Source organism: Falco rusticolus, chromosome 1, assembly GCF_015220075.1.
Source record: "Falco rusticolus isolate bFalRus1 chromosome 1, bFalRus1.pri, whole genome shotgun sequence".
Lineage (NCBI taxonomy): Eukaryota > Metazoa > Chordata > Aves > Falconiformes > Falconidae > Falco > Falco rusticolus.
This window is the reverse complement of record NC_051187.1, coordinates 43,811,884-43,829,167: the sequence shown is the minus strand read 5'-3', so window position 1 is coordinate 43,829,167 and position 17,284 is coordinate 43,811,884. Positions and strand designations below refer to the sequence as shown.

Genomic DNA, 17,284 nt, shown 5'->3' with positions numbered 1-17,284 from the left:
TTTGGATATGAAAATAAATAATGGAGAATTGATTTGTGTTGAAATTTATTCAATTCTGTATCTTTCTTGGAAAATTCTCCTGTAATACATATTACAAAATCAGCCTCTCAACTTAGCTGTTTTCTTGGTATCTTTAAAAAAAAAGATCAGTGGGTTGACTTTTTTCCCCATCCCAGAGAAACTTATTTCCTATCCAAGTAGTAACATCTTTTCTAGATTTAATCTACCCACACTATGAGAATAGTACCTAGTATACCTAGCGCACTGTTGTTACTAGGAGCTTCTTTTCTACAAAATCATTTGAACTGCATTCACTCTCTTCTTTAACATGATAGAAAATACCTGAAAGGACTGAAACTTTATGGAAAGGATTCTATGAAGTCTAAATTTACTAGAATATATTAGGATGGGGTTTTTAATACCGGTATTTGAAAGTTCTGTCAAAACTCACAATCATGAGTAATGTTTACCCATTTTTGGTAATCTCTTTTTATTCCTTCACCCTCTTTAGGCACCATAATGTCTATAATGCTACATGAACAAGATATTTTGGAGTAGGAATGCAGTGTTATCTGGTAGAAAGGAGAAGCACTTGTTTGCTTGAGACAAAAGGTTCAAATTCCATTGTGTGAATAGTCGAGTACAAAGGAAATCATATATTATGCCTCTTACAAGAAGATTTTTTTTGATGGAAAACTAAGTAATTTTCAGTATTGTTAGTTGCAAGGTTCATGTAGCCTATCTGACAGATACTACTGTGGAATAAGTAAAAATATTCATGATAGTTCACGAAGCTAACAATTTCCTTTCATAGATGCTACCTGAAATGGGAAATAGAAGGTGGGATTCTGAGTCCAAAAAGATTATCACTTTTCCAGTCCTCTCACAAACTTGTGCCATCATGCTGATGGTGCTGAACACTCTCACTCCCCTGTCTGGTTAGCTTGCAGACCCTGGGAGAAGATACATAAAGCCTTCTAAAAAGTACTAGGGAATGGATCCTTAAATGAAAGGTGCATTTCTTGGGTTTTCTCAGATACAGAAAAGTTATTTAATATCAAGGTATCTCATACCACTCTCAGGTAGGTGGCAAGGTAAGAGTGGCAAGGCAAGAGTAGCAAGGCATCTCAAAAAACTGTTTTTGTGTCTGTATTGTTGTGGTTTAATAGACCAATAGACCTAACAGTAGTGAATGCCTGACAGCAATCTTTTTTTTTTTTTCTTCCTCCATGCCTGTAATTCTTTTGTAATATATATTTATAAGCACTTTCCTGCTGTCCATAACCTATAAAAGAGTTTCAGTTTGTTATTTTATTCTCCCTGGATTCATTTATCTAAGTCAGGGGTCCTCAAACTACGGCCTGGATACGGCCCCCCAGGGTCGTCAGTCCAGCACCCCATATTTACAGAACCCCCCCACCCCTGCCGGGGGTTGGGGGAGGAAACCAAGCAGCCGCAGATGACTTCCTGCCACTTCATCCGTGCGCTGGCCCCCTGTTTAAAAAGTTTGAGGACCCCTGATCTAAGTACTGTCCCTGTAAGATTTGTCCATGTATCAGTTCCTACTAAGCCTTATTAAATAATATGCAGTATCTTACTCACCACTAAAACTAATGACATTCGCTTATTGACTCATTTGTGTAGGAATTGACTCTGTGCATGCAAGGGGAATGTAAATTAAGTTTAGGCAAAATGTAAATATTTCCTTTTGGTGTAAATGATGAGCAGTGTTTTATGTGTTAGTAGTAATACTGGCAATAAGTAACACTGTTTTTTAGGATGTCATGAAGGATCTTAAAATTTCTACAACAGGAAGCTGGGTGGGTACCAGAAATGTAACAGGTACAGCATTGGTTTATGATGCAATTCATACTCTTCAGAAGCCAGATGAAACAATACCTGCAGAGGAAATGGTTCATATGCAAACAAACAACTGCTGTTCAGTGCGGATGGTGTGAACATATGTGCAAGATTGATATGGAAAACAGCATGCCTATGCTAGATAATTATTCAGAATTTTGAAAGATGGACATGATTTCTAAAAATGTTTCCAAGTGTACAACCTCCATGGAATTTTACATAAAATTTAACAGGTTGTAGTCTGACTTTAATTGCTGGTTATCAACCAAATTCCAACCATCAATACTTCATAGTGCTCAAAAACATTGGTCATCCTTTGCTACACCAATATTAATGATTCAGAAGAAAAATCTTCCATGAACTCACACAGGTGAAAAATTAAGAAGGAAGGTGAGGGTGGGTGGCTACTTTTTGGGGGTACATTCTATCTACCCTAATGCATTTTGCACTCCTTTTTCTGTCTAGACAGAAATCTTTGAATCACAAATCTCTCCAGACTGCTTTGTGAATTAATAGCTAGTCAGATTACTTAAAGCCAACATCACAGATTGTCAAATTACCTGCTCTGTACTTCTTTCTTGGACGTTTTGACTTTATACTGATTGAATCCTTCAAAGAGCAGGCTGCCTGAGAGTGAAAAATCCCATGGAGTCATTTGCCAGCTGTTGATCTTTTGACCATTACTCAGCTGTCTGGAGGCAGCCACAAACTGTATTGAATTACATTAAAACAATTGTCTGATGGCATGTAAGTAGAAAACTATATGAAGTAACTTTTCTCTAGATTGCCAGAGAATTGCCACGTATACATGTTTTTTTTTTCTTAAGCACGTTCACCAAAAACATCTCAAAAGACAGTCATCACTTCTTTTAGATTGTGCTTTCTTGTTCCCCGCATTATATTGCCCACAATCATACTTGCTGTTGTTCTGTTTTCTTCTCAGTATTTTTAAAGTGCTGTTTGCGGTATCTTCAAACACACTCAGTTCTTTATAACTTTTAAAAATTTGTCTCTTCATTTATTGAGTGGCATAAAACCTAATAAGCCAAAATTGCTGGCCAGATGGGTAAAGGTGTAGACAATAGTGATCATCAGAAACAGGTAAATTAAATACTTTTTTCATTGTGTTACTGCAAGTTAAGGCATCTACAGGTCTGCAATACTACCATCTATTATGCTACTCCACATATTCAGTTACTCTCTATTTTCACACTTCCCTGTTCTCTTTATACAAAAGATGCACAGATACCTAAATGAGAAGTTATCAGATGGGCATATTGCTTTGCTGTTAAACTGTGGTTAAACATCTGATGGCTAGGGGAACAAGAGGGAGAATAAAAGACAAGTTGTCTACAAGATGGCAGGGTTGCATTTTGATTTTTACCACTGTGACTACCTGCTGCCTTTGTGTAGCAGAAAACTTAAGGCTCTGAACCTACATCTATAGAAATAGCTCTGTGTGTTGCATCATAATGAACTACTACTAATTATCTCCCAGGAGTGTATGTGAGTTACAGTGGAGGAAGCTAATGATCACATTTGAAGATAAAGCTGCAGATATAAGAACTACGCTACCTTTAATTTAATACATAGAAACATTCTGAAGTAAACATATTGTCAATGATGAAATTTGTTAAAATGAAACAGTTTTCTGTTTTACCAAAGATTATTCTCCCTAATGGACTCATGAACCATAAAGGGAAAGGATTACTCTGTAAAATGTAATCTTTCTTTCTAAATAACTGACAAAATTGTCAAGTACTTGCATGCCTAAGCATTTTACATGTTTCAGTGAACAGAATGCTTTTGTATTCATTTAGTCAAGTGTTAAATGTGTTTTAAGGCCCTGAGAACAGCATTTCAGAGCTGCTTTCTGGAACACATTTTTGTGATGAAATTATTTGTCAGCTGATGATTGCCAGGAAGTAGAACAGACATTATTTACTTCAAATCATCAGATTCTACTTAGCACAGTAACAGAAAGAAAAATAATTACGTAAGTCAGGACGTAAAGCTAAAAAAAAACTCATAGCACTATGTATCCAGAGCATGTTATGGAAATCTTTAAAGAACATTTCTTTTTTCAAATCAGTGTTTCATTTCTGTTTTCCACGGTAGGTAGGCCTTTTAGCAAGGACCTGGAAGTCAGTGATTCTTGGTTTTGGGGGAGCAAAATAAATCAAGACAACAGCAATGTGTTGCTTGCACATACTTTTTGGCCAAGCTGCCTTTTGATTAGTTCATAAGGTTTTTTTTTTATGTTTTCAGTTTAGCCAGTTTTCTCATGATTGATCACAAATATGCTGAAGTTTGTTCATCTGGATGAGGACTGAGTTTTAAACTCTGATTATTTTCATCACTAATTTGCTTCCAAATTCTTTTGCAAGGATTACTGCACATTACCATGTATAATTTTCAAATATACTGTTTCAGTAAACAAATTTAATCATGGTAGGATCCACTGGAATTCTTTTATCATTGAAGAGTGAAAATCAGCTCTTGTCATGTGATCATTTTACATACTTTAAAAATTGCAAGAATGTCGTGTATTAATTAGCTCTGCTGTTTGGAAAATAGGAATTCTGCTGGTTGTTCTATTTTGTAGTACCTCTGCCCTCATTCAAACAGCAGTTTGCAGCATGGTGGGAGTGATTTTCTTTTGCAATCCTGAAATACCCAGCTTTCAGAATTCTGCTGTTAAATGAACAGGAAACTAGTGTGCTGCCTGGATCAGATTGCATCCCCAGAGCCAGTTCAATCCAGGAGTATGCATGTGTGGTTAACAATATAGCTTCAGCTGCTTACAACACACCAAGACTAAAAAAAGCTGATCTCAGTAGTTCAAAAACTAGCTTGTGTTACCTGTTACTTTCCTGATAAGACCTTTCAAGAGTCATTAATCTTAATCTGGGTCAGGTAAAATCCAGCTTGCTACCAGATATGCCTCTTGCAGCTACACAGAATGACTGGTTTGTGTTGCCAAAAAAAAAAGCACATTCTGCTGTCTGAAAAATAACTGTGCCAAATATTTAGTTAGTCATTCATTTTTAGCCCATTTCTATTACAGGAAGTTTTTGGATATGATGTCATTTATAGTCGGAAAAATTCCATAACATCTTTGTTAACTGTCTAAATGAGATGGTGGTCTACCATTCCACAATGAAAATTAGGAAAGAAATAAAAAGAACTGTTGGAAAATGTTTTCCTTCTTTGAACTAAAAGAAGTGAAGCTTACGTTACTGAACCTCTTCTACAGAGTAATTTTATTGTGAAAGTTATTGGAGTCTGAAATATTTTTTCTCACTTTTCAGTTTGTTTTTATTAGCTATATTCCATTGATTTTGTGATAATATGTTATATTCCGTGTAAATGTCGTATCCAAAATGCAATTTCTATTTTTTTTAAATGAAACTGAGTTCTATAAAACTTCCCTGGTTTGGTTTTGAGAGTAGAAAATAACCATAAGCAAAATAAACCCTAATTAATTAAGAAAACTCACAATGTAACTGTTCAGGTCTAAAATTATTTAAGTATGTTGTGTAAATATTAGTTATTAGGATTAGCTGTACAGTGAATTTTTATAAAGACTAAAATACAAGTAGACAAAATAAAGTGACTTCTTTGAAGAATCTGGAAAAAATATGCCTCGATCATTAAACATGCCCATTATAAATGGATTAATTGATTTGATAATTGATAATGAAATTGATAACGAAAACATTACTGTGAGACCCAACCTGAAACATGAACTGTCCAGCCATACAAGGTTTTGACTAAGGCCCTGTATGATTAAAGCATGTACTATGGCATATCAAAGTAGAATGCCCAGATTTCAAACAGCCACAGACTACATCTGTCACAGGATTCTGAAGAGTTTCTGGGGATGCTGTTTTGTCTTATGTTTTCAGTTCATCCATTCTCACTGCTGTTCTGACAGAGACAGAAATTATCTTCCCAAACTGCATAAGGGGAATATTTATGCATCCAGAATTTTTAGTTCCGGTCAATTTATACAGAAAAGTTAATTGAAAGTAATGGCGCAATGCTTTCTTATTTTACTGGGAATGGGATTTGATCTGAAATGTTGCATTAAATACAGAAAACTTTAGGGAAAGAAGAAACGACATGACATTCATATTGGTGGTGATACTTAGAGGCCCAACAAGAGCTTCCAAGTATTAATTGTGTATGGAAACCAATACATTTGTATGAATTAGTACTATCCTGCATAAAAATGAAGATACTGGGGGTGACATCTCTGCAAAATTATTGTTCAAGACAGGCCCCTTTTGGAAACTTAACTTGATGAATTTACTTGTTTTAGATACAAAGTGGTTTTTATTAAAGCTGTTTATGTTGGAAGCTCTCCTGCAGTTCTCCCAGCATTTCTTTGTATAAGTAGCACTTTCTGGTGTCCTACCGACATACAGTGCAAAAACATTACACAGTACTTTAAATAGTTTATGATGCAGTTTATTTTTCTGTTTATTTCCAGAAGAGATATGTACCCTTGTAATTGCAGAAACTTTTCCTGAAGATTCAGGACTTTTCACATGCACAGCAACAAACGAACATGGTTCAGTAACAAGCAGTGCACAACTAACTGTCTGCTCAGGTATGGGATGAAGGGAAAGAGGAATTTTTAACAATACATTTTAGAGAATTCATTTACCTGTGAAGTTATCAGCCTGCTTCCCTTGTAGAAAAGGGCTGCTGTAAGACAGGGGTTTCATTAACCTCGGAGCATTCATATAAGCCAAACTGAATGTTTCGTAGTCTCACATTTTTTTTCATATAAAATGTATTTTTAAGTGCCTGTAACAAGCCTGGCATATTTTTAAGCATTAGGGTTCTGAGACTAGATGGCAGCAGAGGCAAAATTAAAGCAGATTAGACTAGCTACCAAAGGGGGCATGTGCCTTTTGTAAAATAAGAAACTGTGACATGGTATGTTTAGTTTTATAGTATGTTTACATGCATATTGTTGTGGAATGCACTAACGCAACTGCCATTGCAAACGTGCCATGTATACATACATACTAAAGCTGTTGTTTTAAACGGTTTGTTCTTAAATGATGCTGAGACTCCAGGAAGAGGAAATGCTGTTTCAGCTGTTGTTTTCTGTACTTGCCAGTCTGTTAGCAGCTAGATTCCGGAAACAGATTTAGAGAGATCCATAAGGTTCCTTATTGGGCCTTTTGCATGGGGCAAAATCAGAAAATGAATAGCCAGTCAGGTATCTATGTCAGCGTAAATTATCAAAAGGAAGTATAGAAAAATATCTGCACAGAACCGGACCTCACCTTTGACAAACTGAAAATACAGTGTGTACATACTATGTACTTTGTCTAGGACTTGTCAGAGAGATGTTCTTTTTGATTTCTTTTAGCGAACTCAGAAAGCTCTAGTCATGAATCACTGACAAGAGAATCCAACAGTGATGATTTCCATCGTTTCCCACCTCTTCCTCCAGCTGAAATTAGCTCTCTTGAGCTTCCTCTTAAGAAACATACAGAGACCCACCAAGCAAACAACACTGAGCAGAGATCTGGTGTGACAGCCCTTCAACTGCAGCTCAATGCATCTGAGGAAAAAAAAAATGGCATCCATCCGATTCATGGAGTAAATGGAATGATTAACAGCAAGCCAAATGGTGATAAATCCACCCCACCTCCAGCTGTCTTGCTTTCACCCACAAAAGAGCCACCACCTGTGCTTGCCAAACCAAAGCTGTGAGTATTTCTTATTTGTTTTCTTGTTTCCTATAAACTCAATATTTGTGGAAAGCCAATTTTTGTCTGGAACAATTTAGTGTCAGACAAATAATGGACAATGACTGTGCCTGTCCCTTGAACAAGCTTCTTACTGCTGTGACTTATTTCCCAAAGAGCTGAATACAGGAGAGAACTGTGCTCTTTCTTATAGTGCTACATAAAAGGGAAGTACATAATACATACCTAATTCTATAGAAAGATTAAGATAAAGTCACAAAAAAGAAATAAGCGGTAGTGGCTGTTGATCTAAGGTTTTTATTCTTGGATCTCTGTACCTAAATGTCATAGTGGCCTGAGATTTTTACACACTGTTCCTGTTTCAACGCTGGTTAGCTATTGTTAAGCTGAATGTTCTTGGTTTTGTGTAGTCAGTGGAGGTGTGCAGTGTTTATACATATAACATGTAACTCATACAGCTGTCAGCCAGATTGCAGTAGCTCTTTTGAACTAAAAATCTGAAAATGAGAAACTCAAGAAGGGAAGAATGAAATAAGATAAAATTGTATGAATATTTTTACCCTATGTTAGTGATGATAACCTTACTTGTGCAAGAGTGATCTTATGCCAACTGGTAACTTACAGCTTGGTTTTAGCATTGTGCAGACTCCTCTTTTCCATTTCCCCCAAGAATTTTTGGAGTGACAAAGGAATTAAAATGCTATTATATTTGCATCAATAATCATAAGGGATTATTAATTACAAAAATGTGTTTAAGAAGAAGCATTAAATATGGTCTTCAAGCTTAGCAAGGTCATTTGCTTAATTACATGTTCTCACAGGATAACTTGCAAAATATAAAAATACTGTTCTTTTAGCAATCATGCAGATTTTAAACACACAAAAACACATGCTTCAGACAGCAAGCCAACAGGATTCACTTTCTGCACCTACCACTTTTTTTCTATTGCTTTTTGTCATTCTAAGCAGTGTCTGATAACTGTAGAAGAGGAGGGGTGGAAGAAGTAGAAAGAGTGATGGAATAACAGTATGTATGGTAGTGATTGCATTTATGGGGGGGAGGTTGCTGAGGCTGGCAAGTTGCAGATGATTCATAATGTGGAGTGAGCCAGGTGGTCCTGTACCCAGAACATCTGTTGCAATACCCATTTGTGAAGAAAGGAGATAGCAGCTCCAGCAGCACAGTAAAAAGCAAATTTCACCCCAGAGCTTTCTTTCCCAGAAGTGGAGTTGCCCTAGATAAAGGAAAGAAGGCTGTGTGGTAAATTTCCCGTTGTATAATGTTCACTGCTACTTGTGCAAAGTTTGTTGTGTTTTTAAATGTAGAGTCAACATATCAACAGAGGTGGACGTTGTATACAGTTATGTGAGAGGGATGCTATTATAAGAATCCTTTTGGTTGCTGATGTCCAAATAGATGACCTTGGAATCCCTAGTGCAATTGCACTTGAGTCCTATATTTTGCCATTAACAACACTTCATGCACAAGAGACCGATCTTGATTGCAGTCAATATAAGTTTTGCTTGGCCAAAGACAGCGTAAGTCTATGCTGCTGCCAGAAATGGAAATCTTGCCTTCCTCTCAGCCAAGTACTTTGCTCCCGAGTATAGTGATAGCATAAGAAAGGGAAAGGGTGCTAACAGGAGGAAGAAAAGGAACATCTGGCTGCAGGGACTTGAAATCAGCTTTTGGCATTTGGGAAACTTCATCCCAAATCAAAGCTGATGAAATAATTGCATTAAAGTTAGCTGAGTAGTAAGTAGCTCTCTCGACTATGAGAATGATCCCTCTTGAAGAGAACTCCTCTATGGAGTTATATCTGTCTAAAGAGTATTACTATTTGATGACAGAAGCAGCCTATATTAGCAATGACATAATAGCAAACATGTTTATTATAATCTTTTTTAAAAAAAATTATGTAAGCATTTAAAGTAATGTTGGCTATGTAGAAAGCTTGAAACTTGTGAATATCATTGGTGAGTTTTGTTTTTGATGAAGACTGACTCTTGATTGTACATCTCCTAAACAACCTTGTTTTTTAAGGCTTATCTTAACTCATCAATTACTTAACAGGTTTATCTGTGAACTCTCTGAAAGTAGTTTATTCAGCCAGCATTGAACGTAATTGAAAAGAGTTTGGGAATGATGGGCTGGTTTGGTGTGGGGTTTTTTTAATTATTATTATTACTGTAGTTTATCAAGTAGAGACTGAATACCATCTTGAAGTATGAAATACATTTGCACCTTGGCAATACACCTGTAACCAACACCTATAAGTAATGATTTACCACAATTCAGTCCAATGCAAGAGCTGGCACATTACAGAGAGTTATTGTAGTTGTTTTGAGGCTTGAAAGGTGTTTTTAAAGTCCTACAAAATGCTCAGTTTGTGGTTGCAGACACTTAAGTAATTCTTAAGGCATATTAGTTGTTGCCTCACTCTGGTGCTGAGATTATTTAAGACAGAGTTTAATGTGTTAATATACAGAATTTTCTGGGAAAAGTATATACAGGATTAACTGGGAAAGCAGTCAATACCAGATATTTTGCTAACACGGAATTTAGAAGACAATAACACTAAATATGGTTAAAAGACACACTGTTTTATCATGCCCTGTTTGCAACATGAGTTTGTGTAGACAAGAGAGGAAGGACTGTTAAGCTGAGACCAAAAACCCCCAGATTTCTGCAATTTTGATCTCTGCTGCTGTGACCTATTTGGTGAGGTTGAGCTATTAGTGTGCATTGAACTTTTCGAGGCAATATCGGTTTAATGCATAGATAAGCTTTCAGAAGTATCCCCATAAATGTATGGTATCCTCAGATAGGTTGCATCTCTCAAGTTAGGCAAATAAGTGTTAATATTATTTTCAGTATGTAGCCTCTGTGTGAAAGTGCTGCCTTAAACCCCTCATAACCCTCAGTCTGCAAAAAAGCCAGGACACTGTTCTGTAGAACTGTGTATAACATGTCCATGGTTTCAAATGAAGAACTTCCATTCAAGAAATTATTACTTCCTTAATAATAGTATTTGATGCATACAAGTAGTAAGTCACTGTTTAGACTATACTAGGAAGAGCTGGATAGAAAAAGAACATGTGAGAATAGCCAACAATCTAATGATCAATGCCTTTGAATGTACAAAAGTCAGATGTAAGTCCTTAACCTGTCTAAGAGAGCCTAGGCCACTAAAGCCCAGAGAACAGATGCTTGTGCTAGGAGCTTTGAAGGCTTCACATTTGTTCTTATGCAGAACAACAACATTCTAGAAATGGTGAGAAGAAATGTAATGCAGGAAAACTGGTTTCCATCCGTTCTACTGAGGTATATATGCATGTGATTTGCTTTAGCAGCCTAAATTAGGAAAGACTGACCGCAGAAATGCTCAACTTGAATGTGAAACACCGATTTACACAATTTTTTGTTTGAAGTTACTGCATCTACTGATAAAAACCTGAATACAAAACCATTCTTGCATAGCTTGAATGATGTACCAAGCTGAGCTCTGCTGTCATTATTTGTATGAAACCGAAAGAAACACAGCTTTTTTCAACTATGGGAAAGATATTCCCACCTCTTATGTGTTATTCAGAAATGAACTATGTCCTAGTGGGTTTTCCATATTTCTCCAACAGCTATGTTAAAAACCAAAAGCAGTTATTATTAATTTTGAATTACAACTGTCAATCAGAATTATGTACGATATATATTCAAGATTTATTTGCTACAGCAAAAATGTGGGAAGTGAAATTTTGTCATTACAGAAATGCAAAGATAAAAAGAAAACATGGCTATTACAAAAAATTGTGAAGTTATACTAATAATAATTTAAATCACAAAGCAATAATTTCAAATTCCATGGAATCTGAAAAGTCACATTACAAATACACACTCTTACAGAGAATAAGACACTGGTTAGCATCCCCCATAACACTTTCTGATAGAAAAAAGGCATGAAGTAATGTATAATTGAGGTTCCCATATTCCATAAGGATGAACAAAATTCAAAGTTGTAAACATTCATAGCATTTGAGTTGGAAATCAAAAAGAAAGTCTTCATCTGTGTAAGGAAACTGACACACTTGTTTTGTCTAGGAATTAGTGATCACAGTAAACATGTAACTTCACATTCATAAGCAAAGGTCCATCCAGCTCCATCTCTTTAGTTTCATCTGCTGTGCTCTTTCAAGGTTGGCAAGGATATTTGGATCCTTATCTTGCTAATAAAGTCTACCCAAAATAAAACTGATCTACATGTATTTTCTACTCTAGTAGAAATAATTAATGCTAACAAAATTTGCTAAAATGTAAAGCAGAATAACTGCACACAAAGTTAATCACTCAATTATAGTACAAGTCCTGAGCATTTTCTATATGTTCAATGTTAATTTATAAATGGTTCATTTGTGGTGCTTTTACTTCTCTCTTATTTCATACCAGTCTTTTTTAATGGCGTTAGAGAGAAACTAAGGAAAACTTTTGTTAAGAATTTCCATTTCAGTGGCCACTAATCAAAAGGTACTTTTTATACTAGGACTAGAGTTTATGATTTACTAATAACAAATAATATATAAAAATAGAGGAGGCTTTATGAAAGAATATACTAAGAAATAGGGATTTGTTGGCATTTTCTTGTGCAAAAGTTGCAAATCCTAAGAAGGAACAAGAAGTACTATAATGTCTCATGGCACACCTGTAGACTGATTGCAATAGATTAGTTTAAACCAAGACATTGGTTGACTTCCTTAGTGATCCTAGGTCACTGTGAAAAAATCTGAACTTAAAAAGATATAAAATTAATCCAGTCCCACCTCAAAATTCTGTAACTGCTGTTCAGATGGATCTGATGCTGCATATTAGTGATCTGTTTGTTCATATTGTCCTAAACACAGTTTCATGAGACAGTTCTAATCCCAGTGACTTTCATGATTCCTCATTTAGACACTTAAAGTCACATGAAAATGTGTCAACAATTTCTGTCATGTTCCTCAAAATCGGGACAAATAACTTGAATTACGTGCTAGTCAATCTTCTGTTAAAGGCAGCCTGCTCAGCAATACAATGTCACTTTTTTCCAGTTCCTAAAGTGTCTTTAATGAAAACCTTAGAACAGATAGTAACTTGAAAGTGTAAATAAAAATAATTAATTGGGGGTTTGTGCATGTTCTGCTTTCAGTGACTTTAATTGCATATTTCAGACCAAGGAATAGCATAATCTAAAAACAGTGGCAGTTATTGCTGAGAAATTTCCTTTTTACAAATGCCTTTGTCAACGTAGTGTTAAAGGGTAGTCCTACATGAACTTTAAGCCTTTTAAAATCTGCAGAAATAGAAGTCTAAATCTCTTTGTAACAATAGATACCAACACCAAGAAAGGTTAAAGGTAGGTGATAAATGTATTCTTTATTTTTTTCTTTCTTTTGGCACTTATGTTTTCTGACCTTTAGTAGATGGAGACAACTAACTGTACATCCTGCTTACATAAAAGCTAATCAGCATTGTAACAGGAAAAGTCAAACGTCCTTGAATCAGTTCTGAAATATGTGTAGTGTGTGTGCTGACAGTGTAATCTGCACACAGGATTTCTGTCTCTTCAGGTTTTTATTTTAACACTGAAATTAATCCAGGTTATAGGATAAGCAGGAAAATTGAGGAAAATCAATAGGATCATGGGTAGGGACACCTTCCACTAGACCAGGTTGCTCCCAGCCCCGTCCAGCCTGGCCTTGAACATTGCCAGGGATGGGGCATCCACAACTACTCTGGGCAACCTGTGCCAGTGTCTCACCACCCTCATACTGAAGAGTTTCTTCCTAATAGCTAATGTAAATCTACTCTCAGTTTAAAGCTGTTCCTCCTTGTCCTATTGCTACAAGCCCTGCTAAAAAGCCCCTCTCCAGCTTTCTTGTAGGGCCCCCGTTAGGTACTGGGAGGCTGCTGTAAGGTCTCCCCGGAGCCTTCTCTTCTCCAGGCTGAACACCCCCAACTCTCTCAGCCCGTCTTCACAGGAGAGGTGCTCCAGCCTCTGATCAGCTTCCCGGCCTGGACTTGCTCCAACAGGTCCATGCCCTTCTTCTGTTTGGGACCCCAGAGCTGAACACAGTATTCCAGATGGGGTCCCATGAGAGCAGAGTAGAGAGAATCACTTCCCTTATCCTGCTGGTCACATTTCTTTTGATGCAGCCAGGATATGGTTGACTTTCTGGGCTGCGAGTACACAGGTTTAGCCGCTTGTTTGAGTCTGTGCATTTTAAACTTTCAGTTAAACACATGCTGTAAGCTTGTAAAAATCTTTAGTGCCTCCAAGAGTGCTCTTCCTGTCTTTTTTGCTTGACTGCTGCTTTGTACCTCTGTTGCCTCTTTCACACCTTTGTTACCAACTGTTACTCCCAGTTCCTTTCAAGGTACCATGAGTAGGCTTTTTTCTAAGAGGCAGGTAGAAACTAGAAACTTGGCCTAAGTGCTGAGAAGCTTCTTCGTTTTCAGTAGGTGCTGGAAGTATATGGAATCATGTGGATGTATAAATAATCAAACGGCATTTCAGACTAAAGATAGCAAAGGTTGTGGAGGTGTGGGCCAGATCATGCATTTGGCGTGGTTTGGTTTTTTTCTGTTACAAGGTTTAGTAGCTCAGTATGCCAGCAGTTTTGTGATGCACCTTTGAACCAGAAAATACAGGAGGAAGTGTTGTACTGTTTCTCTGCAAACAGCTTATAGTAGTCTTATAATTGTGAATTAAAAACATTAGGATGAAACATTTTGACTTTTGAAATGTTTCTGTTGGGTTTTGTTTCCTTCCTTCTTGCTGAAATGACTGCATGGATTTAATACTTGGAAACGATCAAACAAAGCAAATCCAAGTGTTCTGTTTTTCTAATATGGAGCATTTTCTGAGAGGTTCTCAGGGTGGCTTTTGTATAGGGAGTTCCTATAGAAACATTCAAGGATTCTCTTGGTATCACAGGATAGCATTCTCAAACTGATTAAATGCCCCCTTGCACGCTAATCCTTGCAGACTAATCATCATATGTACTTACTCCATATTTATATGGCTTTGAAAATGGCCTGCAACCACATTTGCTTTGATATTGTCCCATCCTTGACCATATAATTATCCACTCTACATGTAATTTTGAAAATGTAAAAATACCATCTTTTTCTAGGTAGAAGGAGGGAGGTGAGAAAAGATTCAGATTTTGTTTTGCACTACCTTTGTTTTGCTCTGCCTCAGTGCAGACAAATCCATTTTCCAGGACTTCTCGCTTTAGCTGTAGCAAGTAGATGCTGAAGCTTCAAAACAGAGACAGATGGTATTCCTCATTTTGTGTTTGGTTTGCAGGAAAGAGGAACACTAAGTTCTGAAGTACTGATAATAGTATGTCTGTCATATTTGCCTTCTGAGCAACTTCCTGGGGATGCACTGTGTTGTGGTTTAACCCCAGCCAGCAAACAAGCACCATGCAGCCACTTGCTCACTCCCCCCGACCCAGAGGGATGGGGAGGAGAATCAGAAAGGAATGTAAAACTCAGGGGTTGAGATAAGAACAATTTAGTAGGTAAAGCCTCTCTGATTTCTGCCAGAGAACCATCCTGACTAAAGTAAGGTAAAGTTAGCCTTTATTTAAGAAAAAAAAAAGTGCTATGTGACTTAAAGAAAGACTTTGTTGCTCACTGAATAATGCTTCTAACAGTAGACATGGATTTAGGCCATTAAATAACCGATGCCTTTGTTTCCAAAATGAGATAAAGCAAATTCAGGACAAACTTCGGAGTCACTGGAACAAATGGTAATTTCAAAAACCATCGTTTAACTCTTCTGAAAAAATACTGAAAGTGTGAGTCAGCAATTAATGACATTCTATAGCTGACACCCACCCCTGGACAAATTTACTAGTACAATATGAGATCAATACATGTGTTTCTTTTTATTCATTTACTACTACCATACCATTAATACTAGTATAGGTAATGGCATAAATAGTAAAACTTAGAAAATATTACCTCTTTGTAGTAAATATTGGTATAGTATGTTAACGTCTTTTCTCTATGGCAAACAAAATTCAAAACAGAAGTACAGCCTTGAAAGATAAAATCTGATCCTTCCAAAAAGGATGCACATACTAAGAACCCTTGCTGAAGCCACATCTAAATCCCAGCTTATACTCAAACAGTGAAAGAGCAAGCTCTTTACTGCCAAGCCCTGATCAGGCAATATTTGGATTGAAACGTAACATCAGTGCTCTGGATAACAATATTCTGCAAAGCTTTACAGATAGAAGTTAAAATGTGGTAACAGATGAGTACTGGTATGATCTTAGTGTCTTGTGAACCAACGACTGGGGATTTGGATAACGTATATGTAACTTCTTAAAGGAAATATTAAAGACAGGAAATGGCTGTTTGTATTCAACTTGTTGCATAGCACTTGTGTATTTCGTTTTTACGCACCCATGGAATGTTTCAGAAAAACATCGGGGAAACTACATCAACTTTTGGCCAAGGGAAAATGCAGTACAGCATTATTTAAGGACAGAATAACGTTTATAAGAGTCCAGATTTCAGACAGTAACTTCATCAGCTTTGTATGTTGGCTATTGATTGTTGACCGTGCTGAAAATATGTAGGAAATTCTTTGAATTCTCTGTGTCCATTTGCTCTTGCTTGTATTGGAATCCATATGCTTTTAAACATTGTAACTGGTTCTAATTATTGTTTTATACGAGTTAGTATTCTCCATAAATCAGAATCTATTTTTAGATATGGTCAAAAGGACTTGTCATAAGCTGTCAGAAAACAGTTGGGTTACAGCCCAAGTGTTTTACTTCTTTAATTTGTGATCAGAAGGAACGTTACTCACTTCACCTTCAGAAAAAAATGAATGAGAGAGAAATATTATCTCTAAAACGAGAAAGAAGTATCATAAACATAAAATATTGAGTATTCTATCTCTGGTACCAATGCAAAATCAATTCTGAGAAGACAAAGTTATTTTTATAAGTTTTGTTTTAGTTATCAATGTCAAACTTTATAAATAGCTAAACCATAAACTTTCAGACCCCTATTTTCATTTACAATGACTTGACTCTGATTTTCTTTGGCTTTACTAGAATATCCGTTTAACACCCTATGTGTATGTAGCTTCTTGGAAACTGATTTTAAAACCCAGTAATATTGTAGCTTATTTTAGCCAGAAATTCAAATGGATTTTGTTCTTGTTTGATACCACTAAATCCTTTTCTTTTTTGGGTTGGAAAGGGATAGACTTTTATAAGACCCCTTGAAATAAGCTATATATGTTACCATGAAAGAAAGGAGAAGGGTTTTTTCAGATACTAATCATTTAGTCTCTTCTGAATACTTGCAGACCATGGTAATTATCTTTCTGTGTGTAAGAAAGATACTTTAGTCTTGTGCTGATTCGAGTAGAACCCAGCTACATTCCTTACCAGTCCTCAGAACAATGATAATATGCACATCTTCTAGAATGTGGAAATAATGGTGTTATCAGATTCTTTCTTTTATGAACAAAAGTTATCTAAAATTAAATATAAGTTGGTTAGGTCTGTGGTTGTGATAGTGGATAAGAGTGTATGCATGTGTGTGTGGATTCCTGTTAGTCCTTTTAAAAGATTCCTTCATTTAAAATATTTTTAACCTAAAACTTTTCACTTACAGTATATTTAAAATATTA

General features: G+C 36.3%; 1 protein-coding gene across 3 annotated transcripts in view; it reads left to right on the top strand.

Annotated features, from left to right (window-relative positions):
* Positions 1-17,284, top strand: part of PALLD (palladin, cytoskeletal associated protein) — a 193,579-nt gene that overhangs the window by 77,745 nt on the left and 98,550 nt on the right. For 2 of the 3 annotated variants that reach the window (XM_037377182.1, XM_037377192.1), the window contains exons 8-9: positions 6,356-6,475; positions 7,250-7,592. In XM_037377182.1, coding sequence (XP_037233079.1) covers positions 6,356-6,475; positions 7,250-7,592 — 463 coding nt within the window. The remainder of the gene's footprint in view (positions 1-6,355; positions 6,476-7,249; positions 7,593-17,284) is intronic. The other variant, XM_037377202.1, reaches the window with a different exon arrangement.